The following is a 27,998-nucleotide window of genomic DNA, read 5'->3' on the forward strand; positions in this document are numbered from 1 at the left end:
CCTCCCCACTCTGAAGCAGTGCCAGCCCGAGCTAATCTCCCCCAAACACAAATGATAAGAACCTCAGCCACGGAGGAAACACAGGTGGAGCTGTCACTGCTGGTCTGCGCCACCTGCCGAACCCACTGCAAGCTCTGCGAGCCCCCTCACCCTCCCTGCCTTCCTCACCACCCTCATCTTCCTTGCCCTTGTTACATTCCTCATCATTCGGAGCACACAGGGCTCACCACAGACCACAGTGATCTTCCCAAAGCTCTTGCAGTGCCCAGTGCTGATGCCATGGCTCTGCCCAGAAGTCAGGGTCCCCCAGTGCCCCAGAGCAGCAGGGCCAGCACACACAGTGCCCCAGGGCAGTGCAGGACAGGGGGCTGGGGCAGGGCAGCTCCGGGCTCTGCTGGCCTGGCAGTGGCTCAAGGAGCAGGGGCTGCAGAGGACACGCTCTGTGGGGCAGTGTGGGGTACACGGGTGTGGGGTGTGCTGAGGAGCCAGAGCAGGGAGTGCAGTGGGGCAGCCGTGCCCAGGGATGTGTTGGGGGCAGAGGGCAGAGCAGGGACAGCACAAGGACCTGCGTGGAGGGGCAGTGTGTGTCCTGGGGCAGCTCGGGGGGTGTGTGCAGGCTGCTGGATGGTCAGGCTGTGCATGCAGGTGCACACGGGGCTGTGTGGGGTGTGGGGCACAGACTCCCCCACGCTGCTGCGCCAACACCTGGCCAGAACACATCCAGGCTGTGCCAGTCCCATGCCAAGGAACACACACGGGCTCCTCCGCCGGTGCCAGTGCAGACCCTAACCACAACCCATGGCAGCCCGGGCACTACCGCTAAACCTAAACCGCATCCTCACCCCAAGCCTGGCCTTAAGCCTGACCCTGCTGTTCTGTCAGCCTGTGTCCGCGGGGCAGAGACCATCCACTCGCTCTGGGACAAACCGTGACTTTAATCCCCAGCCGGCGCCCCGAGGCAGAGCCGCCCGCCGGTGCCGGTGTCGGTGCCAGTCGGTGCCGGTGCCGGTGCCGGTGCCCGGGCAGAGCGGAGCGGAGCGGGGCGGGGCAGGGCAGGGCAGGGCAGGGCGGCCCCTCCTGGCCGGGCTCCAGCAGCCCCGGGCCGGGCGGAGCCCCAGCACCGCATATAAGGGCGGCGGCGGGCAGCGGGGACACCCGTGCTGGCGCTGCCGACTCGGAGGTGACACCATGGTGCTGTCCGCCGCAGACAAGACCAACGTCAAGGGCGTTTTCGCCAAAATCGGCGGCCAGGCCGACGAATATGGCGCCGATGCCCTGGAGAGGTATCGTGGGTGTCCCCTGTGTGACCCTCTGTCTCTCGTCTCCAGCCCCGACTCCCTCGCATCTGCCCCCTCTTGTCCCCATCCTTTGCCACCCTGTCCCTGTCTCAGCTGTCTCTGAACCTCTCTGTTCTGCAGGATGTTCGCCACCTACCCCGCCACCAAGACCTACTTCCCCCACTTCGACTTAGGAAAGGGCTCTGCTCAGGTCAAGGGGCACGGCAAGAAGGTGGCGGGCGCCCTGGTGGAAGCTGTCAACCACATCGATGACCTCGCTGGTGCCCTCTCCAAGCTCAGCGACCTCCACGCCCAAAAACTCCGTGTGGACCCTGTCAACTTCAAAGTGAGTGTCTGGGGAGGGGTGACCAGCGCAGCTTCCCTCCTGCTCCTCCTGGCTGCTCCCTTCCCTCCTTCCCGTGCTCACCACATCGTTTTGCCTTCCAGCTGCTGGGCCAGTGCTTCCTGGTGGCAGTGGCCACCCGCAACCCCGGTCTGCTGACCCCAGAGGTCCACGCTTCCCTGGACAAGTTCCTGTGTGCCGTGGGCACCGTGCTGACTGCCAAGTACCGTTAAGGCGTGTGCTGTGGCCAGAGCTGGAGCCAACACCCCACCAGCCCTCCGACAGCCAGCAGTCAAATGTTCTGAAATAAAATCTCTTGCATTTGTGCTGCAGCCCCGGTGTCCTGCTCTGTGTGCTGCCCGCGGGAAGGGAGCGGGAGGGATGTGCTCTGGGGGTCTGGACTGGAGGTCTCCCCATCAGGTGGGTGCATGGAGGAAAAGGGCTCCGGTTTTGCTGTCCCTGAGAGGAGGCAGCATTTGGGCAAGACACTGCCTTGCTGCCATGGTAGGAAACAGAGCATTTCTGGGCACCAGTGCAGAGGAGAGACTCATGGATCTGGGGGTCCCACCAGAATTCCACACTGGGATCCCCTCTTGCACCACCAGCCCCGTGCACCCTTCTTCAGGACAGAGCTGGAGGACATCTCCTCCTGAAAATCTTTCAGGAGACACAGGGGCTCCTGACACCAGTGACCCTCTGCCTGGTAGCAGATTGGGAATAGTCTGAGGGCCTCCCTGTGCCAGGACATCTTTCCTTGCACACCCAGCACACAGGGTCTTCTTCTGCCTGCACCAAACGGCCCATTGCTGGGTGTCACTGTGGAGGGGCCCTGGGGAGCTGCAAGGGGAGCAGATGGGGCTCAGTCCAGATCCAGCAGTGTGGGGAGGTGTCAGGGCCCCACAAAAAGGAGCCCAGGGGTTGTGCTGCTGTCTGCACCCCCAGCCCTTATCGCAGCCCACAACAGGGTGGCCGTGGTGGGGGCTGATAAAGGAACGTGTGGGCTCTCCTCCAGCTGTGGGTGTGGTGGGAGGCTGGGCAGCAGATACTCCCAGGAGGCTACAACCTGCCAGGTGCTGAGTAAGGGCTGGGAGGTCCTCAGTGAGGAGGGGAAGGATCAAGGAAGCCCCAGGGTGGCTCATGAAGCCAGGCAAGGTTGCCACAGGCTCCTCTGATCTTGGCACTGGCAAGGATGGCCTCTTCCATAATCCCATGGCCTCCAGGCGCTGTCAGTGAATGCACAGAGACAGGAGAAACTCCAACAATGCCAAAGAGAGGAGCAGGCCCTTCAGAGTCTCTTCTGCAAAGCACCACAGGTGTCATGAGCCCACACACCCTCTGTTCCTGAGCACAGTGAGGAAGGGAGGAGAAAGCCAGTCAGGGCATCACTGGCCAATCTGATCCACCTTTATGGAGCAGGTGTTGGAGCAGGTTCCACCCTTCCAGCCAGGAACATCACCCAGGCAGGGCTGTAGGCACAATGTCCTGGGGATCTTGTGGAGAACCGGGATATGGTGGGGACTCAGGGCACGCAGGTGTGCACGGAGGTGTGAACTGCTGTGGAAAGCATTGGAAAGGGCCAGCATCAAATCCAGCACGGACTTGGACTCCTCCAAACCCAGCCAGCGAGGGCCCCCGTGATCCACAGCATGGTGGGTACAGGAGAGAAGATGCAAGAGCAATGTGGGAACAATGTGTATGTGAGGGGTGAGAGCTGTTCCCAGCTTGCTTCAGCTTCTGACTGCTCCCGAGCTGGGCTGTGCCCTCAGGCAGGACACGTTGGGTGGCAGTGTCCTGCCTCTGCAGCACTTTGCCAGGGCTCTGCCTGGCCAGAGAACCGCCGGGCTCGTGTTGTCCCAGCCGTTTGTCCCTGCTGCCACAAGATGGGGACCTCCAGCCGTGGTGCTTTATCGGGGCCGGGCAGAGGGCTGGGAGCAGCAGGGCTGGGAGCAGCAGGGCTGCCAGCCAGCCCCAGGGCTTTGGGGACACTGGTGCCAGCTTGGAGGGGGTGCAGGACCCCTCCCCATCAGCCCTGCTGAGAGTTCCAGCCCCGAGCCCCCTGCTCTGGCTCAGAGCACTGGGGTCCCCTCGCTGGGCATCCCTTGGTGGCCGTGGCTGTGTGTGACACAGCCAGCCCTGTGGGACAGACACACTGACCACAGCTTGGCACTCCCTTGTCGGGGTCTCTGCTGCTCAGAGTGACCCCGAGAAAAGTTGGAAAGTCTCTTTTCCCAGCCCAGCGCTTGAAGAAGGAGTCAGAGCTCTTCAGTTCTCAGTCTCAAAGTTGTTTATTGTATCTTACCTATAAAAAATTTTCTCCTGTCCAGCCGAGGTGCACTCAGCATGACAGTAGAGGCACTCTGCCTGCCCCGGGGTGGTATTATGTGTTTATACTTAAAACTACGTATACAATTACTTTCCAATACCTATCATCTGTGTTAGACAGTGAGCTTCTATTCTAAACCAACCTGTAAGTGCCAACATCACGGCAGAAGATGGAGGCCAAGAAGAAGGAGAAGGAGAAAGGCTGGACACACCCCGTTCCCTCCATCTTGCCTCCTGAACCCCCACACCAAAAACCCTAAAATCTACTTTTGTACCCCGTGATAACTTCACTAATATTCTACTTAAACTGTTGTGGCCTGCAGATCTTCACACAAGGTTGGTAACTTGCTCCATGGGTCATAATCAAACCCACAGGGGCATTTTGGGCTCTGTGCCAGGGTCTCTGAGCCCCCTGGCAGGGGTCTGGGCTGCTCAGGACAGCCAGAGGGATGGGATATCCTGGGTCCTGACACTCCCTGAGCTGCATCCCTGCCCAGCTGCCTCAGGACCCACCAGCACCACAGCAGCCAAGCTCTGGAGCACAGCAGGTGAAATATTTACCTGGTGCTGGCCCAGGCTGGTTTTGCAGCTGGAAAACCATTGCTGCAGCTGAGGAGAGAGTTGGAGGCAACTCCTGCACGGCCCAGGTGATGCTGAGGAGGAGGATTCGGGCACAAAGCCCTCCAATCCAGGCATGGCAGCGCTCAGGAAGCTGAATCACACCAGGCAGCTTCAGCAGAAGAAAGGGGATGAGTATCTCCAGGTCATGCCTGCTTTGATGTCTCAACTCTCTGCAGGCCTTTCTGAGCTCTCATTTATTCTTGATGGACAAAGCACTCGGGGTTCAGATACCCCCAGTGTTCTGTTCTGTGGTTGCACCAAGGCAGGTGGTATCTCAGAGCTCATTCTTATTGAGAGAGGAGTCAACAACATCAGGAAATGAGCTGGATGATAATGACTTACCTGATCACAGGACTTCCACCAGGCTCTTGAGGGGCTGCAAACAGCACTGTCCAGATAGTTGGATTCTAATCTTATTATGTTGGCTATAGTCGTGTCCCTAAGGAGTGTGTCCTGGAGAGGGACACAGAAACACACACTCCTGGAGGAGGTCAAGCATCCATGGGGAGTTCAACAGGAATTCTCCATTAATTTTCTATCCTCCCAGTAGCAAGGGGGATATAGCAAACAAGCAGTGGGAAGATAGAGAATTAATTCCTCGCTGGAAGCTGATGTTAGGAGACCAGTTAAGAGATCCTCTTGCTGGAATGAGGAGGGAAAACATTATGTGTTTTACAGACTGTTCTTGTTTATGCATCCCATATTGGAATTCAATATGGCAATAGTGTAACCCATGAGTGGTGCAGCCAATAGGTCTTTTGCTTCTTTGCTGTGTGTTTGGACAGCCAGTCTTTCCTAAATGTCAGATTTTTCCTGCTGAAAAGAGATTTTTCCTCCCTGATTTGTCTGAATCCTTTTGAATTTTATGCCACTGCTGGCAGCCCCTCCAGTTCAGGAACATCTGAGAACTTAATAAGGATGTTCTCCACTACAAAACAAGTTACTGATGACAGAACAGTAAATAATAATGGTAAACAAAGAACTGGAATCTGTCACGGAAGGAAAACAGACTCATCTGAAAGGATTCATTCTTGGCAAAGGCCATGACTATTACTCATCTCTTTCTTTGATTAAAAGTCCCACTGTTTGTTTTGGATTTGTTTTTTTTTTTACTTGAACCCAACTGGTTTGTAGTTCCTTGGTTTCCTCCTTTTATTTACCCTGCTAACAATAAGAGACACTAAGGTCTTGTTCCTGTGACCCCATCCCCTCCCTCTTTTCCCAGAGATATTGAATGTTTGGAGGTGGCTTCCATCAGTTTTTGAGGTAGAGGGGATTTTTTTCCTCAGGCAAGCAGTCTGAAAATGAGGAATGATTGAAATATACTTTAATTCAAACTTTCTGGAATCCTCCCACCTCCTCCACTGGCTGTTTTGCCAGTGGAAAAAGGAAAAGTGGTAGAAGACAGAAAATGAGCATTGATTAGATTTTTCACTACAGAGATGGAAATTGAATAGAAATGCAAAATCTTTCTTCCTGCTGGTTGCTCTGTCTTCCTACCACACAGCAACCACCTGGGAGATCTGATTTTGCTTGGAGCTGAGATGCAGGCAGTGCTCTGCTGGTGACATCAGTGCTTCCTCTCTCCTTGTGTTGTTTTTCTGCATTTTTCAGCAGCAGGAGATGCCATCTGGGGAGGGCCCAGCTTTGGTTGTGTTCCTCCAGCTCCCACACAAGCAGTAATAGCAATTCCAGAGGCTACATTCCTGCCTGTTACCTTCAGCATCTGTCTGTTGGCCTGCTGCTGCTCACCAATCTGCTCTACCTTTTACAAACCTGCTGATCCCATTTGTTTCCACAGCCTCCTGTGGCAGTGAGTTCCAGAAATTCATTCTCCCACCTGCTCCAAATAAAGTCCTTTTTATCCATTTTAAATCAATCCACCAGACTGATCAATGGCCTCTAACACTCATCAAGCACCAAGTCCACGTTCTCTTTATGAATTTGTAGGGCTGGCATGTTTTGCTCTCCAGAGAAAAATCCCAGCCTCCCCAAACCCCTTTGTATTGCAGCTACCCCATCCCTTTATCTCAGTTGTCCTGCTAAGGGCTGTAAGTGCACAATATTCTCACATCCTAAGATGTCCTGTTGTGACAGAACAAGGGGTGACGGTTTCAGATAAAGAGGTTTGATTTAGATTAGATGTAAAGAAGAAGTTTTTACAGTGGAGGTGGTAATACATTGGCACAGGTTACTCAGAGAGGTTGGGATGCTCCATCCCTGGAAACTTTCAAGACCAGGGTTGGATGGGGCTCTGAGCAACCTGACCTAGTGCAAGCCATCCCGGTCAATGGCAGAGGGGATGAACTAGACAACCTTTAAAAGTCCATTCCAACCCAAATTATGCCATGATTATAGGATTCCATGATCAGAGGCCAGACCTGCACAGATGTGGGTGCACCAAGCTGTTACACAACAGGCAGGAGATGTTCTCTTTGTTATTTTGCAAGCCCAAGCCTTTCCTGATGACACCACTGTATTTTTTTTTTTTTTAATCTGCACATCAAGGCTACAATTTTGGCAAACCATCAGTGAGGACTCCAGCATCTTTTTCCTGAGCTGTAATAGCCAGTTTAAGTTCAGCCTCCCCTGTTTTAGATCGCATTTCCCTATCCAGGTCACCCTCTTTATCTACACTGAAAGGATTGACCTTCTGTTTTTCCTTTTGTGAGTAACACTGAGAGCTGCACATAGCAAAGTTCCACAGAGTACATCAAATATCCTTTCAGCAGCTTCCTGCAGTGATGGAGCATCATTTGACTTTTCTGTCTAAAGCTGAAGCTCCAACAGCAGAGTTTTGGTCCCTAATCCTGGGGTACAGCTCCTCGTTATTCTCTTCCTTCCCCTGTCACAGTGACTTCAAGCCAAGCTGCTGGGTGGACACAATTCAATGAAGATCTAGCTGAAAATACTTAAAACAGAGTTTTCCAGTCAGTGACACTTTTTTTATTCCTTGCACTAGGAACAGACAGAGAGAGGGGAGCAGACTGTGCCAGCTCTGTGCTCTCCAGAGACCTTTGCACATGGCCAGGAGGATCCCAGCTATGGATTTATGGAAAGCAATACAGCAAAATGTGCATTGCAGCTGCTCATCCAGAAAGCTTTTAGACATCCCTCAATAGCTGAGCAGCTCAGTGCCTTTATTAATAGTAGAAATGTATTTATCAAAATTCATGGGTCAGCACTGTTAAAGCTCTATAAATCCAATTTGCACAGGCCACCATTATTTATTTTTCCAGGTTGTTGCCTCAAAGAGGGATACTTCCAGTATCTAATCCAGACTTCTCCACAGGCCTGTCTGAAACACTGTAGGAAACACACTCTCCAGAACAGAGTCTTTCTCTTTTGTCTGACTTCCTGATGTGAAGGGCTCTGTGTTCAGGACTCATGGACCACAGGGCAGGAAGCAGAAGTGGTGAGCCCTGACCATCACAGGGACACCGACACCACTTCCAGGGTGTCACTGACTCAGACAGTCAGTGACTGTCCCTGTCCCCAGCACAGCCACAGTCCCTGAGGCTGCAGCACAAACAATCCCTGTGTGACTTTCTGAATCCTCTGGGCTCTTGGTGCCACACAGGATGGGGCAGATGCAGCTGCACTTCCTGCCTGGCTGCAGGTCTTTGTGATGCACTGACTGGGCAGGTGGAGGAAGCTTCAGCTGCTCCAGCTCCAGCTTCAGCCCCAATTCCATCTCTGCAGCCAAAGGAGACCCTCCCTGGCCCAAACTCACCCCTTGGAGGCTGCAAGGCTGCTCAGCCAAAGGGAAAAGGAGCAGCCCAGACAGCCCCTGAGCCAATGACAACATTTGCATGTCCCCATGTGTTTGGAGCAGCTGTCACTCTGGAGGTGGCATCCATCCCAGCATCCGTCCACACAGTTACAGGGAACACTGGAATGCTTCTCTTGGGAACAAGAGACCCAAGCTGTGAAAAAAATGGATATTGTAACACATTCTGGACCCGGCTCTGCATTGTGTTAGATAAGCTTAATTTATGCTCAGGTCTTTGAATTCTTTTTTTTTTTTCTCTTTTAAGAGGAAAATAACTAGAAATGGCATTTCAAGAAAGTAATTCATAAGGGCTGATTGGAGATGAACTGATATCTTTAAAAGTAGAGTTGAAGCCTAAAATTAATGTAGAATGGGAACAGAAGGGTTTGTTTTCCACTTAGAAGGAGAGCTCTGAAAATTCAAGGATGGTATCACACAGGGGCAAGGGGAAATGAACAAGCAGTGAACAAATTGAAGCTGGAAATTAGCAGAATTGTCTTTTCCCATCCCTTGAGCTGTATGTGCTCAAACTTGTGAGCTGACTTCAGGGAAGGCTTCTCCTGAATCAGGAGAGGACATTGCCAGCTTTGAGCACACAGCCTGCTCTGACTGGGATTTTGGTGATGTCAGAGCTCCTGGAAAATGACAGGCACTTCCTCAGGGGACTTCCTTCCCACATCCCAAGAATTTATGACAAAGGGTAAAGTCTTGTGATGGCAAGCAGCAAAGACTGAGCTCCAGAAGTAGAAACTCCACCTCCAGGGAGCTTGTGGCTGACTGGAAACAGGTCTGAAGTCCTCAGCTAAGGAGGGCTTGACTCGAAAGGGAGTAGTGGGATTTTTGCCTGAGCAAGGACTCCGAGATTGTCCTCAAGCTGCATGATTTCAGCTGGGAACACATTAGAGGTATCCCAAGGAAAACGCAGGTAAAGGAAAACCCTTGTCTCTTTTGAAATCAGCTGGAAAATCAGAGAATGACTTGACCGTGTCTATGAAAGCCGCATCTCCCGTGAGTCCTATGAACATGGCAGATCCGTGAGAGCAGAAAAAGCAATGGACTTTGCAGGAACGAGCATTAAATCACCCATCAGCTGCAGGGCTGAGCCTCCTCCGTGATTCCCGTCTGAGCGGGGGCACGGTGGGGGCTGTCCGGTTATGACCGAGCCATGTGCGTGTTTGTGATTCCAGCTCCAAGTACCCAACTACCTCATTCCCCGGCCTTCCCGGCGCTGAGCAGCACAGCCGGGAGCCGCACCGGCGCCGTGCCCGGGATGCTGCGACCGGCCGGGCGCATCCCGGGGCTGGCAGGATGGAGCGGAGCGGGGCGGAGCGGGGCGGAGCGGGCGGCCCCGGCAGCAGCGGCGGCCCCGCGGGCAGCCCAGCCCAGCCCAGCCCAGCCCAGCCCCGCTCCGTCGCTCCGGTGCGGCGGGGGGCGGGCCCGGGGCGGGCCGGGGCGGGCGGCGGAAGCGGCGGCGGCGGCGGCGCTGCGGGGCGGGCGGGCGGCGGGGCCGGGGCAGCGGCGGGCGGGCGGCCATGGCCGGGGCAGCCGGGCCGCCCCTGCCGCCGCTGCTGCTGCTGCTGCTGCTGCAGCTCCTGGCGCTGCCCGCCGGCCGCGCCGGCCCCGGTGAGTCCCGGCGGGGCGGAGAGCGGCGATCCGCGGCGCCGCGGGGTCTCGGGGGGCAGAGCGGCGCTGGGACAGCCGAGGGTGGTGGTGAGGGGAGCCCCGGGAGCTGCCCCGGGTGTCGCAGCTGCTGCCGGGGGGGATCTGCGGTGGCTTTGGGGCGGTTCGTGCTCTCCCGAGGGAGCCGGGGGCTCCGGAGCATCCCCGGGGAGCAGCGCCTGTGCCGGCCCTGCGGAGCAGCGGGAGGTCAGGCCACTCGCAGAGGGCTCTGCTGTGTTCGCAGCGCTTGTTCTCCTTGGGTTTGCCTTGTTTTCAGATTACTTTACTTCCAGTGCATGCGGACGGATGGATGGGAGCGGGGCTTTTGGGACAGCGGTGGGTCTGGGGTCCCGCGGGGATTGAGCTGCTGTGGGGTGGAGATGTGAGGGGAGCTGAGGTTGTTCACCTGCCCGCTCTGTCTCGGAGGTGGGCTCGCTGTGCCCGTGGCTGTCCTGTGATGGTGCTTATCGCTTCCTCACGGTCCGCAGAGCGTGAGGCTCCGGCAGCCGCGGGGACGTGGCCCCGTGCCCCAGGCCCACCCTGCTCTGGCATCCTGCTCGCTGGGTTCCAGCCTGGAGAGCTCCCTGCGCCTCAGGTGTGGGACCGGCTCTGTCCCGGCGCCGTCCCGCCGCCTCTGGGAATGGCTCTGTAGGGAAAAGCTCCGTGGGGATTCGGCTGGGAGCTGGCAGAGATCAGCCGGGAACTCCCCAGGGGAGCGAGGGGGTCCCTGCTCTGCGACTTTTATTTGCAGGTGGATTTTAGAGCCGGGATAAAGGAACGGGATTGCTGTTACATTGTAAGTGGGGAAACATCCTGCAACATAGCCCAGCCTTTGCTGGAGTTAGGCTCATCAACTCTGTAGCTTTAGACGGTGTCTGCTTTGAAATGAGGGCTCCATCCCTTTGATGAGGTGCCCTATGAAACCCACAGCCAAGGTATTATGTCCTAAAACTACCATGAGATCATCTTTGGACAAACAAACCCAAGCTGTGGCAGGTGACTCTTTACTCTGAAATTGAAATAATGTGTCTCCTCTGTGCATTGGGGATTCTACCACGTTCTGTTCCTTGTCTTAAAACACCTCTGGTTTTTGCACAGTACCTTTGAAATCTGCTTATGTGAGATCGGTATGGAAGAGGATGGAAAACAGCATCCACTGGAAGGGTCTCTTGCTCAGTTTAAAGCTTGTTTCACATCATGGAACTGTCAAGTGGGACTTTCCAGGTGTTGCCACGCTGGCATCCAGCAGTCTGAATAGACAGGGATGGACACAAAGAGAGCACAGCACATGCCAGAGAACTCTCTCTTCATGCAAATGGGCTGCCAGAGCACACACTGGGCTGTAGAGACCTGTCTTTCAGGCTTTCCTGTGCTGATGTCCCGCTTATCTGTGGTATTTCCTTGTCACCCTGGGTGGAAGAAGGCACATACCAGGCTCCGGGTGCCCAGCACAGGCTGTGAGCAGGGGCTCAGCCCTTGTTGCCACAAGCAGCTGTTTGTCAGTGGACTTTGCCCACAGCCCCAGCTGGTGCTCACCTGGTGACAGGCAGTGCGTGGGCAGGGCAGGGCTGCCTGCTCTGACCTGGTAATGCTCCTGAGCTCGCTCCACGTAATCGACCAGTCCTTAATAAAGAGCACTGCTGATTGCTGGAGGTTTTAATTTTGCAGTTGGCCTGCCCTGTCCTCCCCCAAACCCACACAAAGGGAGCTTTGGCTCGGTGAGGACGTGCAGGATGGGTGGTGGCCGTGGCTGACAGCTGGTGGGCTTGGGGCAGGTAGGAGGTTGTCTGATGGGACAACCTGTTGTGTGGAGAAGGATTGAGGCTCTCCCAGCTCTAATGATGCTTTGTGTCCCTGCCTGCCCTCCTCCTGTGCACAAACGTCCCCATGGGCTGCCAGAAACGAGTGTGCCAAGAGTGTGTGGAGTGTGCTGGGGGTACAGACACACTGATGAAAGCCTGCTCCTTTCCACAGCCACAGTGAGGGAAATGTCCCTGGGCTCGCAGGGATCACAGCCAGCTCTTGTCCACAGTACCCACGCACTGTGCTGGCGTTTCAGCCAGGCAGATTTGGTTTGAAAAGCCCCTTTTGTGGTCTCTGCTTCTTTCTGGCTGGAGAGCAGTGTGACCCCAGCTCTGCCCAGGGGCTGTGCTCTCTTGGCTGCCCTGCTCAAGGCTCACTTTTCCCTGTGGCCTTTCCTGGCTCTGTGCATGGAGGTGCTGCCAGCTCTGTCCCCCGGGGCAGCCCCTGCGGCAAGGTCAGAGCCACGCTCTTCCTCCCAGAGCAGATCCTCCAGCTGCCTCGTGTGGCTGGAATTTCTGGCTTTCCTGTCTCCTCCTTTCCCTGCCGGGCTCGCAGGATGCCCGCAGGCTCTGCCTTGGGAAGTTGCCAAGGAGTTTAAGCCATGATTACCGTTCCTGTCTCCCGGCCCCGCCATGGGTGCAGCGTCCTCCTTTGGGGCATGAATGAATAGTAATTCCTGCTAGGATTAGATTCCTCCCGGCAGGAACTGCGTCCCAAGGCTCTGCTCCTGCTCAAGGATTGTTTTCCTCTTTCTTAGCTGTCTTTCTTACGCACAGTTGTGTATAACAGCTCTGTGTTTGCAGCACGACCCTGTGCAGCTTTGAGGGAAGGCCATGTTAACTCACCCTCACTGCTATTCTGTGCTAGAAATGAGGAATCTGCCTCTGAAAGGTGCCACAGCTTCTCCCCACTCTGGGGATTCCAAAGTAGGAAAGGAGCATCAAGAAGATGCTCCATCATCTCCATAGACACATGAAGACAAAACCTTCTACCCTCTTGGTGAGTGTTACAAACTTTGGTTTTGGATGGCCTTGGCTCTGCTGTCTCTGTGCCATTTATCCCTTTCTCAGCTGATGTTCACAGCCCTGAGCTGCAGTCTGGCTGGTTTGGTAATGTACATTTCACTGGGGGTGATCTGTAGGTGTGTGGCTGGGCAGAGGGATGGAGGATCTGGTTCATCCTGATGGCACTTTGGCTGAGTAGCTGTTGTCCTCTTGTTGTCCCCTTTCATCCTGCCCTGGGGCTGCTCTCACTGTCCCAGCAGCCTTTCTCCCAGCTAGGAAAATCACCAGGCTTTAGAAGGTATGTCTGAAAGAGTTACACTCGCAGCACATGAATTTGCATGGTGTTGTGTGTCACAGGAAGGCAGCACCTTGTGTCCTGAGCTGGGTTAATGGATAACCACAGAATGCTTTGGGGTGGAAGGGACATTTACATGGGCAGGGACACACCTTCCACCAGACCAGGCTGCTCTGAGCTCCATCCAACCTGGCCTTGGACACTTCCATGGATGGGGCAGCCACAGCTTTTCTGGGCAACCTGTGCCTCCTCACCCTCACAGGGAAGAGTTCCCTCCTATCATCCAATCTAAATCTCCCCTCCTTTAGTTTAAAATCATCCCCCATCCTTTCACTCTCTGCCCACATAAAACATCTGCCTCTGTGCCCAGCAGGAGACAAGGGCACAGCTCTTGCCTCTTGGCACCAAGAGCTGCTGCTGGGGCAGAGGGCACCCTGTGCTGCCTGCACCCATCTGCTCTGTGCCGTGCCCAGGGCTCCTGCTGCCTGTTCCATCACCTTTCCTCCTGCCATCACCCTTTCCTCCTGACCTATTCCTCCCCCTTGGTGTCTCTGGTGATCTCTTATCTTCAGGGCACATTTCTCAGGATGAAGTTTAGGCATCTGTTAGTGCTCTCTGGTTCAGGGTGATGGTTTCATAGTAGGCACGTGGGTGGTTCTGGCTGGAGGTGCACGGATCACCACGTATCTAATGGGACTGGAATGAGAAATCAGGGACACAGAGTGCACTGTTCCAAGAAACATTAAACCTCCTGTGAGCTTCTGTGGGTGGATAAAGCCCTGCAGGCTGCCCCCAGCAGCTCCTCCACCAACTGCTGTGCTCTCTCCCTCGCAGACTCCCTGTATGTGTCCGAGTACTTCTCTCAGAGTGCACAGAAGCTCTCCTTCTACAGCTGGTATGGCAACGCCAAGCTCTTCCACTTCCACGTGCCCGAGGACACCGTGCTGCTGCGCTGGCTCCTGCAGGCATCCCGGGGAAAGGGCCCTGAGTGCACCAGCATGGAGATCACTGTGTATGTATGTCCTGTGTCCCCATGCCAGGGCTTGTCCTGTGGGCTTCTTTGTCCCTTCGTCCTGGTCACTCGTGGTGGGGCTGGTTGGTTGTGGAGGCTGGGCAGTTCCTCATGTGGTTTCTTCATGCAGCAGCAGTGAGTCTGTGTTTAAACCTGTAGGAGTGTTTGGTGTTCATGTTACCAGCGGGTCTGGGGTGGTGTGGTGTCCAAGAGAGCCCTTAGGACATTAGAGCTGCACTGTGGGGCAGGTGTGCTGCTCAGAGCTGTTCCTGGCCTGGCAGAACCTGCACATGGTGCCAAACAATGTGGCAGGGCTATGAGCAGACCCAGAGTGGCTGGAGATGGGCAAAGTGCCCAGTGCAGAAGAACTGAGGAGATTTGGGGGCCCTTTGTGAGGGGCGCGGCCGAGCGTGGAGCAGAGATAGGAGAGGAATGTGGTGTCGTGTGATACAGGAGCATGAAGAGATTGCAAACTCAATGTCAGTGAAAGAAACGCTGCTTTTAAAACAGTGCTTGACTTGTTGAAGGATTTGAGGTCCAAAACTTGGCAGATTTTGAGCTTTACCTTTGGAGGACACTGAGCTTCCTCAGCAAGCTGTGCCCATGGAGTCACGCGGGTCTGTGGCACCCATTCCACAGAGATCTGGGAGTGACTGAAGCTGCCTGGCTTGTGCCTCCCTGGTCTGTCCTGGGGAAACTGGCACTCTTAGTTGCTCCTGAGCAGCCTGGCACAGATGATCTGCCTGCTTTCTGCTTTCCAGAAAGGTTTCCAGCAGTCTGGGGACGTGAGGGACAAGGCAGCAGCTGAACAATAATCCAAGAAACGATGGCTAACCCAGATAAGCTCCAAGGAGTAATAACATATCACCTGTCAGGTCTGCTTGCTGGACCTGTTGCAGTGCAGTCCAAAAGCAATCAAATTAAATGCCAAATTGACTGGGTAAATATCTCCCACGTTCCTCAGCCGTGTGTGTTTCTGCTACTTCAAATGCTGGGCTTATCTAGAAAGCAGAAGTGCTGCTGTACTGAAGTCTGTAATAGGGGCATTCCTTGGAAAGTGTCTTTTTAGTCTGTCTGTTTGCCTTCCTTAAAAGAGGAAATGGGAAGATGCAGATCTTAGCAAGAAAATTAAAGTTCTTTGTAGATGATTTTCCCTATATGGGGAATTGCTGATGGTTTTAAAGCAGAATTCTGTGGGTGGGGCTTACCCTTAGCAAGTGTTGGAAATTTGCTCCCAGGCTTGACGGAACCGTGTAAATCTTAATAAGCTGCCAAGTTAAACCAATCTCTAAATAAATCCCAGATAAGCTAATAGCAGCCAGTCCTCCCCAGATGAAAATGATGACTCCACTTGAAAATGTGGGGTTTTCCAGCCTGCTCCCTTTCCAGTTTGTGTCCCAGTTGATCTTGCCCGGTTTCTCTCGCAGGCACTTTCGGCACGGAGCCCCTCCTGTCATTAACCCTTTGGGCACCCGCTTTCCTGCCAACGCCACCGTCCGTCCCTCCTACAACATCAGCATCACCCTGAGCAGTGCTGTGCAGAACACCACCTTTGTCAACGTCACCACCCCTGCTGCTGGGGACTGGTTCATCGCCGCCCACCTGCCCCAGGCCGCGGGCAGGATCGAGGTCAAGGTGAGGCTCCTGCCCAGTGCCCTGCCCCTCGTGTCTCATCACAACCACAGCTGACCCCTGTGCTCTCCCCTCCTGCAGGGCTTCTCCACTCCATGCCCCTATATGTTCCAGGCAGATATGTTTGTGCTCAGACTCACTGATATGCCTGTCCTGGAGCCTGGTGTGCCCATGCCTCACACCGTTGTCTCGCCTGCTAAGCCACTGCATGTCAAGTGAGTGGGAGCAAAGGGTGGGCAACTGAGGGCATGGCAGGGTGGGATTCCCCACACGAGCTGCTGAGGGGAAGGCAGTGTTTTTCCCACGTGGGGCTGGAGCTGGGGGGTCAGTGAGCCTGTTGCTGAGCTCCCTGCAGCAGTGCTAGGGTCTGCACGGGGAGCACACAAGCACCTTTCTCCAGCTCTTCCCAGGTGGTCACAGATTCAACTGCAGGAGTTTTAGTTCTTCCAGATGTTTGCCTTGGGAAGGATTTTCACAGCACCAACCAGGGCAGTCTAGCTGTTGTCACAAAGCCCTGGGGACCTGGCTTGTGTTGAGTACAAGCCCTGCAAGCTGCTGCTCCCTCCCCTGCAGGGTCTTCGTTCCCAAGCACGCGGCGGCGATGCGGTTCCAGCTGAGCAGCTGCGTCACCAGCGAGCAGAGAGCCTGCACTGTGAGGGTGCTGCTGGGCTCCATCACCCTGCCCCAGTCCTTCCAGAGGAGCCTCACCTGCACGGGGAGCACCAACTGCAGCCTGGCCCTGGAGTCGCCCCCCTGGGAGAAGTGGCTGCAGATCATGGTGGAGAGTCTGGGCACTGCCAACGCCAGCGTGTCGGTGGAGATGCTGGCTTCTTTCACAGGTGGGATTCCATGTTCTTCAGCCATAAGAGAAGGACCAGAGGGAGCTCTGTGTGTGCTGTGTCCCCCTTGGGTGTTTGGGTGCCTGGCTGTGGCAGCCTATGCTCCCCATCATGCTCATTGCCTCCTCTTGGATGCCATAGTTTTTGCTTTGGGGATAAATTGAAAACTCCGGTGTTCACCCCAGAGAGGCATTTGCTAGAGCTGCCTGTTTGGAAACACCTGAAAAGTTCAGTGTTATTCCCTGTTTGGGAAGCAGTGGCTGGCTTAAAATTTGGTGGGGAAAAGATTTTTCTGTGGTACACCAGACTAAGGCTGTATTGACTACGAATTGGCCAAGAGCAGGCTACAGGCAGGAAACCACCTTGGGGTTGACTTGGGGAAGCGTCTGGAGCTGTTGTAAGGGGGTGTCACCATTTCCAGTGACACCATGTGGCTCAGGTGGTCACAAGGTCCCTGTGGCTGTGATAGGCACATTTGCAGCTATTACATGACCATAATCCCTGTTTGACTGCTGGAAGCTCACCAATTAGGTACATTTTTAAAGTTTTCTTCTGCTGGGGCTTCTGCCACCTCCTCTTCGAAGCAGAGCCTCATCCTGTGTGCTGGAAGACCTGGCACTGGCAGCAGAGGTGTTATCAGAGGGTGGTACTGGAGCCTCTGGGAGCAATGGACAGTCTCCAGCAGTGGAACTCCAAGTGTCCCGTGCAGCTCCATCTGCCACAGTGTGCCCATAGCTCCACTGGGTTGGCTTCTCCCTCCTGCTCAGCTTTGTTTGCCCACATATGGGGAGTTGGGAGAGACTTTTGTGCAGCCTGTGGGACAGCTGAGTGCTGAGCTCTGCTGTGGTGATTGAGCACTCCCTGGACACCTTGATGGTGCTGTGCTATCCCTTCTTCTGTTCCCTCTTGCCTGCAGCTCCAGGGTGCTTCCACCCACTGTACCACTGCAGTGTCCCAGCTTGTGGGTGCTCCGCCTGCAAAGATGGCACCTCGGGGACAGTTCATTCAGGGCATGAACCACTGAAACCCTCCCGTTTGTGCAGGGCATGAACCACCTGAAACCCCCCCAGTTTGTGCAGGGCATGAACCACCTGAAATCTGCAGTTTGTGCAGGGCATGAACCTCCTGAAACCTCCAGTTTGTGCAGGGCATGAACCTCCTGAAACCTGCAGCTTGTGCAGGGCATGAACCTCCTGAAATCTGCAGTTTGTGCAGGGCATGAACCACCTGAAACTCCCAGTTTGTGCAGGGCATGAACCTCCTGAACCCCCCCAGTTTGTGCAGGGCATGAACCACCTGAAATCTGCAGCTTGTGCAGGGCATGAACCTCCTGAAACCCCCAGTTTGTGCAGGGCATGAACCTCCTGAAACCTGCAGTTTGTACTCCCCCTTGGAGCACTGGATCTGCTGGGTGAGGTGCTGGATCTGGCTGTGCTGATTCCTCTCCTTTTTCTCTCTAGTTTGCAGACCAGGAAGCAGCAGCTCCTTCCTTAACTTCATCAGCCTGAACCAGAGCCAGGCTGGTGCCAGGCCGGGAGCAGCAGGCAGCTCTGCTGTGGCTGCAGCAGGGGCTGCCCAGAACACGTCGGGGCAGCGCAGCAGCTCGTGCCTGCAGAGCCAGCCCGTGGTCAGGGAGGACCTGGACGTGGTGTCCGTGCGCTACCGGCTGCTGAACGGCCCCAGCGTGCCCGTGAGCTCCCTGACCCCCACCCTGCTCCTGCTCAACCTCAACACGGGCATGGACAGCGGGGGATCCCTCGTGGTCAGTCTGCTGCTCAACAAGGTGAGCAGGGGGACAAATGGCATTGTGTCCCCTTGGCAGGGCTCCAGAGGGTGTTGGCACGGTGGGACTGTTTCTCTTGTTGTTGTTACAAAATACTCCAAGCCTTTTTTAGCTGCTGGCAGTGTGTCCCACCTGCCAGCTCCGATTCCAGTGGCACAGCCTGTGGTGTGTGGTGGCAGTGACGCAGAGGAGACAAAATGGAAAGCAGCTGCAGTGCCGTCCTCTCCATGGGAGCCTGGCACCTTGCCACCAGGAGAGGAGGCTGGGCAGGGGAACCCAGGGACGTTCCTGTCCGAGTCACTGATTCCCAGGCTCCTTCAGTGACACCCCACCACCAAAATCAGCCCCCTGAAATTCCATTAAACTTCTTGAGGGCTGCCCAGGGCTCAGCCCTGATGTTCTGCAGACTCTGACTTGTGTCTCCCCTGTGCTGGTGCTGAAATGATGAGTGGGTGTGCCAGTTTTGGGGCAGGGTCCCCCACGAGAGTCTCTTGCCTCTCATCCATGACACATCACAGTGGTAGCACAAGGTCCAGTGAAACAGAAACCTTCTGAATTGATGTGTGACTTGACCTGAAGGATTTATTGTCCTGGGCACTTTGGGAAAGGGATGCTGCAGGGGGTTGGCACTGGGGCACTCTAACGTGGGGCACTGCTCTGTTTGCAGACATCTGTGAGCCTGGCCAATGCCACCGTGGCAGCCTGTGTGAGTGCTGCTTCTCCAGTGTTGTCCCTCAACGCCACACAGAACTGCAGCACAGGTAGGAGAGATGCTGGCCCTGCCACCAGCTCAGCTGTGTCATCCCAGGCTCTGCTTTTCGACCTGGCAGGCAGTTAACTAGCTCAGGACTTCATGGTGTGTCCCAAAGAATCCAGTTTTTGCACAAACCCTCATGAGGTCTTTGTGCTGGCACATTCTCAGGGTGTCTTGGCACCACGAGATAGCCTCCACCAAAGGAGGGTCTGGTTACCAGCTGGGGCTCTTCCAGCCTTGTTGGCAGGAGGTTTGGGGATGGTGAAGGTACTGCTGGTGTGCAAAGCAGCTAAGCTGTGCATGGAGGACCAGCCAAGACAACAGGCTGTTCCAGGTGCCCTGTGCTGCCCAAATATGTTCCAGGAACTGAGATGAGATAAAAACTGAGATCTCAAGAAAAAGAGTCTTGAGAGCAGGGGTGCTCTCCATGCCCCTGGTGCCTCTTGAGCATGGGAGCAAGGAGCCACAGGAGGCAGCTGATTCCTGTGTGGTCAGTCTCGGCCTGGGATTGCTGTGGGCCCTTCTCCCCAAGCCCCGGCACATCACAGCACCCTCCTTTTCTCAGCTTTCTCCCAGGGCTACCCTCTGAGTGTGAGCACGTCCTCTGCAGAAGCCACGCTGATTGTCCTGTACCCACAGACCGATGACTGGTTCCTGTCCCTGCAGCTCCTCTGCCCCAGGGCACAGGGGTGAGTCTGGATGTCACCTCATGCCTCCCACTGCCCTTGTGTGAGCAAACCTGACCCCCTGTTTGGGCTGTGGGCTCCCCTCAGCTGGTGGCATCGCCCTGTGGCTGCAGAGGGCAGGGAGTTGGTGGCCCTGCTCCCTTGTGAGCACCCTGCAGCTCATTTGATGCTGAGCTGGCACAGCTCACACACACTGCAGATGGCAGAGCCTGCCTAGGGGACCTTCCCCTTCCCCAGGTGCATTCAGAGGTGATGAATTGGGAAATAATTGCTGCTGTTGCCCTTCTGGGAGGTCCCTAAGGTGCAGAATTCCTGCAGTTTGCCTTCCTGCTGGTCTCCTGTGTAAGGAGCTGGTTTCCTGTGTAAGGAGCCAAGTGCACGATGCTAAACAGCACTGGTGACACTGGTCCTGAGGACAGTCATGGGCACTGCCATGGGGTCTGGGGACAGCTGCCACCCCCCTGGAGGTCAGTTTGGCAGCCCAGGGGGTGAGGGGGCAGGCCAGGGGGGTCTGGGGACAGCTGCCACCCCCCTGCACATCAGTTTGGCAGCCCAGGGGGCGAGGAGCAGGCTCTGCTCCTGGCTCTCTCAGGGATGGAGCAGATCCCGGAATACCAGGGAGCTGCAGGCAGGAGCACGGCCTGGCCGTGGGGAGCAGGGAGGGGGCTGTCCCCAGGGCTGTGGCAGCAAGGAGACATGCTGTCCTTGCAGGGGCTGTGCCGGTGCTGAAGGCAGAGTGTCGGTGTTCGCCTACCTCACCCCCTGCTTCAACGACTGTGGCCCCTACGGGCAGTGCAGCCTCCTGCGCAGGCACGGCTTCCTCTACGCCGGCTGCAGCTGCAAGGCCGGTGAGTGCCCGCTCCTGGGAAGCTCTGCCACCCTCCCCGAGGGCACAGCACAGGTCAGGGCGTGCGGTTGGGGTGGGGGAGCCTGGGGTCTGCTGCGGTGGCAGTGTCACAGTGCTCGGGGAAGGGAAGCTCTGGGAAGCACCCAGGGGTGATGGGGAATGGGATGAGGGCAGCTTGGAGCCCCCCAGGGTTTGGAGCAGTGCTGGTGAGCATCTCCAGAGAGATCAGGGTGCCTGAAATGCCTGTGTGGGCTCCTGGTACTAGATGTGATGAGATGCAGTCCCTGTGTCTCCTGCCAAGAGCCTGAGACTCAGAGGTGCCCCTGGAGGAGGAATATCTGTGTCAGCTCCTCATTATCTTAATGGCCTGGGAAGTCTGTGGTGGAGGGAAGGAGAGCTCTGCTGTGCTTGGGTGGGTCTGTGCACCTGTTCTCAGCAGAAGGACAAGGTAAAATGTGGTTCCCTGCTGCCCTGGGCCTGAGCCAGGGCCTCCCTGCTGCAGAGCTGCTGATGGGTGAGCAGGGAGATGGAGAGCAGCATCCCAATTTCCCCGAGGGCTGCCAGGTTCTGGGAAGCTCAGAGCACCTGAAGGGAACTGGAGAATCAGGCTGAGGACAGCTTTCTGCTGAATCACCCCTAGCAAAGTGCCCCATCTGCACATTGGTGACCCAGAAATAAAGCAGAGAGTGTAGGTTCCCTGGGCTCTGCCTGGCAGGGAGCCAGCACTCAGGGCAGAGCTGCTGCTGTGGCTTCCAATCACTCTGGAATGGGATGGATGCCACTGTTAACTCTGCCTCTTGACCATGGAGGGCGTGCACATACCCCTGTGGCTGACCTCCTTTTTTCAAAAGGATGGCATGGGCACCTTAATCTTTAATTAAAATAATTTAAATAATTTTAAAAAAGAAGAGGCAGATTTGTGTTCATAGAGATTGCCTCAATTCAGTCTTTGATATCCAGTCAGGGGTGAGAGTTGTGTTTTGTGTCAGGCACTGTCCTTTAGGAAATTAGGGTTCTTTGCAGCCCTGGATGTCACCATGTGCTGAGGCAGTGGGTTTGTTCAGGCAGTGGAAGAGGAGCTGCTATGGGACCAGTCACACTTTGTGCTGTCCAGAGGTGCCAGGGACCCTGGAGCCAGCTCTGCAGGGTGAGCACAGGGAAAGGGCAAGAGGCCACAGACATTGGCTGCAGCAAGGAAATTGTCACCTAAACTGAAGAAGACACTTTTTCTCCCCCTTCAGAGCTGTTTGTTTTTGCACAGGTTCCAGGTCTCCATCCTTGGAGATCTTCAAAAGTCATCTGGGGAAGGTCCAGAGCAGCTTGACCTGGTTTGGGGTCTGCCCTGCTATGACAGCTGGTAGGAGAGGAGCCCAGTGGCTTCCTCAGAGATCTTGCACCCAACTTATACCATCACATGAAGCTTCTGAACCTTGAGTACTTGATGTTCCACCAGCAAGCAGCACATGTGTTGAGTTACTGCAGGGATGGAAAGCACCAGTGTGGATGTAGGATGGCCTCTGCTACCTGGGGACAACCTGGGGATTGTCCTCAGGGCGGCCACAGGGCTCTGCTGGGCTTCCCCAGCTTCCCACAGCACAGTGTGTGACAAGTAATGAAACACTCTGAGAGCGGGAGCATGAGAGGCTGATGCAGAAGAGGCTCAGGGATGTCTGGGTGTGGGATTGCTCCTTCTCAGGCACCCCAGCTCCTGCTGGTTGCTGTGGGAGGACAAGGCAGGGCCTTGGAGATCCACAGAAGCCTCTCTGTCCGCAGGCTGGGGCGGCTGGAGCTGCACAGATGACAGCAAGGCCCAGACCGTGGGCACACAGAACCTGGCCACGCTGCTGCTCACCCTGAGCAACCTCATGTTCCTGCCCGCCATTGCAGTGGCTGTCTATCGCTTCTACCTGGTGGAGGCCTCTGTCTACACCTACACCATGTTCTTCTCCACGGTAGGGACTGCCCTGTGTCCCCTCACCTCCCCCTGAGCTCTGGGAATGCTGTGCCAGAATGGAGTCCTTGGTGGAGCAGCTCCACAAGGAGCTCCTGGGATCATCGGACAGGCACCTCCAAGGGCACATTGTAGTATCCAAGAATGTTAAATGTTAATGTTAAAGTTCTTTCCAACCCTTAACATTCTTGTAGTATCCAAGAATGTTAAAAGGGGTTGGAATGGATCTTAAAAATCACCTGGTTCCATGGACAGGGACAACCCCACTAGACCCGGTGGCTCAAGGCCTTATCCAACCTGGCTTTGAATACTTCCAGGGCTGGGGCATCAACAACCTCCCTGGGGAACCTGTTTCAGTGTCTCACCATGCTCACAGTAAAAAAATTCTCCCTAAATCCAACCTAAATTTCCCCTCTTTGAATTTGTACCCATTAGTCCTTGTCCCATCACTCCAGTTCCTGAGAAGAATCCCTCTTCAGCTTCCCTGTAGCCCCCTTTAGATGCTGTGAGTTCTCCATTCACCCTTCTCCTCTCCAGGCTGAGCACCCCAACTTTCTCATCCTGTCTTCACAGAGCAGGTGCTTCAGTCCCCTTGTCAGCTGTCCCTCTGTGATGGTGTTCACAGGGGTCTGAGGATGAGGGGAGAGATGAGGATCTGACTCCATGTTTCAGAAGGCTTGATTTATTATTTTATGATATATATTACATTAAAACTATACTAAAAGAATAGAAGAAAAGATTTAATCAGAAGGCTAACTAAGAATAGGAAAAGAAAGAATGATAGCAAAGGCTTGTGTCTCGGACAGAGAGTCCGAGCCAGCTCACTGTGATTGGCCATTAATTAGAAACAACCACATGAGACCAATCACAGATCCACCTGCTGCATTCCACAGCAGCAGATAATCATTGTTGACATTTTGTTCCTGAGGCCTCTCAGCAGAAAAAATCCTAAGGAAAGGATTTTTCACAAAAGATGTCTGTGACATCCCTCCTCAGGCCCTGCCCCTGCTCTGTGTCCTGCCTGTCAGAGCTGCTGGGTGCCTGCTCTCACCCTCTTTCCACAATGCCACAGTGGTTTGGTGGAGCCTGCTGGAGCCACTGCAGGAGGGATCCTGCCTGTGGGCTGAGCCCTCTCCTGCCTCCCCTTCCCAGAGAGCCCTGTGGTGCTGCTGGCTCCGTGCTGACCTTTGCTTTTGTCCCCTTTGGGTGCAGTTCTACCACGCGTGCGACCAGCCGGGCGTGGCCGTGCTGTGCATCATGGACTATGACACCCTGCAGTACTGCGACTTCCTGGGCTCCGTGGTGTCCATCTGGGTCACCATCCTCTGCATGGCCCGCCTCAAGAAGATCCTGAAATACGTGAGTGTCAGGTGTCCCCATGTGGCCCAGCCAGACCCCAGCCAAGCCACAAGTGACCACACTGAGCCCTCTCACCTCTGTGTTTAATGACACAGCTGGGTGACAAAGCCTGTTTGTCACCCACTGCTACCCTGGCTTGTTTTGTCCCGCACTTTGGCTTGTGAGCCTGCGTGCTTGCAGGGGCTGGGCCTGAAAGTTTCCCCTGAGATTTGGGGTAAAGGTTTGTGGCTTCTGTGGTTTCTCCTCCTTGAAGGTGTTTTTCCTGACTCTTGTGTGGATGCAGAGCTGGGAAGCCAGAAGAAGAGGTTCTCCTTGCCTCTGGCACATCTGGCTGTGCTCTCTCAACACGGGAGCTCCTGCCAGTAGTGGTGGTGTCTCTTTTCCAGGTCCTTTTTGTCTTGGGGACCCTGTTAATTGCCATGTCCCTGCAGCTGGACCGAAGAGGGGTGTGGAACATGATGGGTCCCTGCCTCTTCGCCCTCCTCATCATGGTTACAGCCTGGGTAAGTGAGGGCAGCCAGGCAGGACCTGCTGCCCTTTGCTCCCCATGGGGAATGGTGGTGGTGGAGCAGACCCAAGGCTCCAGCCCATCCAGAGGCATGGCTTGGAACCCTGAAACACCCAGGTGGAGGGAGCAGGGCAAGGGATTCACCTTCCAGCCCTGCAGTAGCTGAGAAACCCCTGGTTCTGGTCTCACACCTGTAGTGCTGTCCCAAAACACAGGCTGTGGCTTGGCCCTGGGCAGAAGCTGTAGCATCTGTGCTGGGCTGTGGTGGGTTCTTGGGGGGCTTTTGCAGAGAGAGAGATCGGCCCAAGCAGCAGGGAGGCCAAATTCCTCAGGGACAGCAAGCACCCTGGTGTAGCAGTTCATTTAGGGGGGTCCCCAGGGGGCCCCCTAAGCTGTGTGTTCACTTGTGCAGGCAAGGAGACTCCACATGGCTTCTGAGGGTGCTGATTAGGTGAGGGTTTATTGGGTGTCCCACCCCTGGGAGCAGCATGGTTTTTGAGGGGGGAAGGGGGAAAGGGGGAGAGAGAGGAAGATCCTAGGGAGAAAAGGGCCCCCACAGCCTAACAGAAAGATTCAAAGTAGGTGCAGAATAAGATCTGGGCCACTGGGATTACAGATACATGATATTTCAAGGCTTGGAATAAACCCTATATTTTTGAGGGGTGAGAGCATATCATAAAAATAAAATATGACACCACACCCTGGGAGGCTGGCAGATGCTCTGGGGTCTGTTTTTACCCCCTTCCCCACCTCTGCTGGGCTGCTGAACACCCAGAGTGTGCTCTGACCCCCCAGGTTCACCACGGAGCAAAGCGCAGGCACTGCTACCCCTCCTCGTGGAAGCGCTGGGTTTTCTACCTCCTCCCAGGGATCACCTTGGCTTTCATTGCCATCTCAGTGTACGCCTTCATGGAAACCAATGAGAACTACTACTACACCCACAGCATCTGGCACGTGCTGGTGGCCTGCAGCGTGGCTTTCCTGCTCCCTCCTCGGGACAAGCATAAGAAGCCCTGGGCCTGGCCCCAGAAGCTCACGTGTCGCTATCAGATCTGCCAGAACGACCGTGAGGAGCTCTATGCTGTGACCTGACCTGGCCTGGCCTGGCCTGGCCTGGCTGCAGGGATGGGGAGGCTGCTCCTGCCCCTGGCACGTTGTCACTCCTCTCATGGGCTCGTCCCCTGGGCAGGAGGGCGCAGCGTGGACTGGGTTTAAAGGTGAAGATGGTCTGGGCTGGTCTTGTGGAGGCAAGCTTGAGGCCACCTCTGCTTTTCTGCTGGGGTGGGGCAGGCTCTTTGTGGTTCCAGATCAAGGAATAGCTTGTTCCCCACTTCCCCATAGCCCTGGGGGAGATGGCCAACCCTTCTTCCCCTGCTGCTGCATCCACGAGGCTTGGGCTTAGCCCACACTGAGCTGGAGCCAAGGCTTTGGCTGCTGGGCTCTTCTCTGCACCCCGTCCTGGCAGAGGATGGGGGACACCCCTGCCATCCTGCAGCCAGCACTTGAACCCAAGAGAAGAACAGAAGTTTCTTCTGCTCTGGGGAGCAAATGCTGCCGAGTGCCCTTGGTGCTGATGGGGAGGGAGAGCGGGAGCTGATCCCAGCACGTGCTGGGCCCTTGGCTGCCATCTCCCTGGGGGTGTGGGGCCTCTCTCCCTCTCAAACAGGTGCTGCTGCTCTTACCTGGTCCTGATTCTGTGGGGGAAGAATGAGGCTGGGACTTGGGCCCTGGATTCAGGATCAGACCTGGCAGGAATGTGAAAAACCCCACGTGGGGACATGCAGGAGACAGAAGCAGCAGCACGTGACACCCACAGCAGTGCAGGGTTTAGTCTGAGTTTAACTTCAGCTCTGGGAGGAGCCAGGCTGATGGTGTTCAGGGATTCACTGTGTTCCTTTTTTGGGGGGTTTGGCGTGGGCAGGGCTCTCTCTGGGGCAGCACAGGTGGTTGGGGTGATGCCTGAGCTGCTCCTCCAGCCTGCTGTGCCCCAGAGCCTGGATGTGCTGCAGGCTCTGAGGCCTCTGCAGCCCCAGCCCAGCCAGGAGCATCACCAGGGGCTCCCCGGGTGGCCAGGTCTCCTTTGCAGCGTGTCCCACCTTAGCCTTACTCCAGGGCACGCAGAAAGCAAGGGCAGAACTTGGCAACCAGGGAAGCTCTCTTTGCCCATCCTTCTACAGATAAGGGCTCAACTCCATCCTTGCAGCTGTGTCAGCCTGGTGTGTGCTGCTGGAGCCCCTCCTCAGGTGGCTTTGGGGAGGAGAGAGCTGTGAATGAAGGATTTGCCTCCTCGGGGTTCTTTCTCTGCTTTGAAGAGCACCCAGCTCAGCTGTGCACTTTATCCCTCTGCCTCCCCTTCCTCTGCAAAGTCCCCCTTTTTAAGCAGGCTCAGGACAAGTGAGGGACACTTGTCCACACCCAGCAGTGTCATCCCCCTGCCACCCGTGTCCCCTGCCTGTCCTTGTGCTGCTGCCATCCAGGGCAGCACGCTGGGAAGGGGGACACGGGGCCCTCAGGGCTTCCTCCAACTTTTACCACTTTTAGGCACTTTTTTTGTCCCCTGTCTGGGTTTGCACAGCGGTGCTGAGGCCCCAGCACTGTGGCAGGGGATCACTGCTCCTTCACAGCCGTGCCGTCCATGCCAGGCCACCAGTGGCCACCAGACTGGTCTGGGTACTGCCAGCATAACCCAGGTGCTGCCAGTGGGACCTGGGTGCCACCAGGGTGACCTGACTGCTGCCAGTGTGACTTGGGTGCCACTGGTGTCACCTGGGTACTGCCAAGGTGACCTGAGTGCTTCCAGTGTGACCCAGGTGCTGTTGGTGTGACTCAGGTGCTGCCCAGGTGCCACCAGTGTGACCTGATGCCACTGACATGGCCGGGTATTGCCGGTTATCATAGAAAGCAATAATTCCTCATCGGGCCTTTCCCTTCAGGGATTTCTGTGCTGGAAGCAGGAGAAGCTTTGAGGCAAGAAATCTCGCTGACATGATTGTTTATTTTATTTTTATTTTATGTATCATTCATTTTTTGCTTTGCCCCCTCCCTGCTGACCCGGCCTTGGTGCCTGCAGGAGGGAGGGTTAATTATTTTGGGTAAAATCTGAGCAAATTCCTGCGTCTGGGAAAAAAAAAAAAAAAAGAAAAAAAGGTTATTTTTTTCTTTGCTGTTAATACCTGTGATTATTTTATACAGTAAATTTTAAAGCTTACAGTTTTATAATTTAATAAAGGTGACGGTATTTGCGGGCAGATGGTGGTGGCTGCGATCACACAACCACAGGGGTGGAAGAAGAAGAAGAAGAAGGGGTGGAAGAAGAAGAGGAAGGGGTAGAAGAAGAAGAAGAAGGGGTGCATCTCCTGCAACCCCTTGCCCAGGCAGGGTCACCTGGAAGCTCCAGGGCCGTGTCCAGGGGGGCTGTGGGCTGGCCCAGGGCTGCCCTGCTCGGCTGCTCCGGGGCTCGGCACACTCCGTCTGTTCTTCCTCACGGGATCACGGGGTATCCTGAGTGGGAAGGGACCCTCAGGATCATCC

The 27,998-nt window shown here is 55.5% G+C and overlaps 2 protein-coding genes across 3 annotated transcripts; both read left to right on the forward strand.

Moving 5' to 3' along the window:
- Positions 1 to 1,122: 1,122 nt before the first annotated feature.
- On the forward strand, positions 1,123 to 1,952 carry LOC102062966 (hemoglobin subunit alpha-A). Its single transcript, XM_005492097.3, has 3 exons — positions 1,123 to 1,283; positions 1,419 to 1,623; positions 1,725 to 1,952. The coding sequence occupies exons 1-3, from the start codon at positions 1,189 to 1,191 to the stop codon at positions 1,851 to 1,853; spliced, it is 429 nt and encodes a 142-aa protein (XP_005492154.1). The 5' UTR covers positions 1,123 to 1,188; the 3' UTR covers positions 1,854 to 1,952.
- Positions 1,953 to 9,628: 7,676 nt separating this feature from the next.
- On the forward strand, positions 9,629 to 27,715 carry PGAP6 (post-GPI attachment to proteins 6). 2 transcript variants are annotated; one of them, XM_074552682.1, is made up of 13 exons: positions 9,629 to 9,958; positions 13,931 to 14,112; positions 15,536 to 15,743; positions 15,822 to 15,955; positions 16,314 to 16,579; positions 18,040 to 18,362; positions 19,030 to 19,123; positions 19,682 to 19,805; positions 20,514 to 20,650; positions 22,423 to 22,601; positions 23,813 to 23,959; positions 24,346 to 24,462; positions 25,263 to 27,715. In XM_074552682.1, the coding sequence occupies exons 1-13, from the start codon at positions 9,644 to 9,646 to the stop codon at positions 25,557 to 25,559; spliced, it is 2,523 nt and encodes an 840-aa protein (XP_074408783.1). In that variant the 5' UTR covers positions 9,629 to 9,643; the 3' UTR covers positions 25,560 to 27,715. The 2 variants fall into 2 exon arrangements, with proteins under 2 accessions (XP_074408783.1, XP_074408784.1); XM_074552683.1 differs by having other exon boundaries at positions 9,794 to 9,958; positions 13,931 to 14,108.
- Positions 27,716 to 27,998: the final 283 nt, after the last annotated feature.

The sequence above is a fragment of the Zonotrichia albicollis genome, chromosome 16 (assembly GCF_047830755.1).
Source record: "Zonotrichia albicollis isolate bZonAlb1 chromosome 16, bZonAlb1.hap1, whole genome shotgun sequence".
NCBI lineage: Eukaryota > Metazoa > Chordata > Aves > Passeriformes > Passerellidae > Zonotrichia > Zonotrichia albicollis.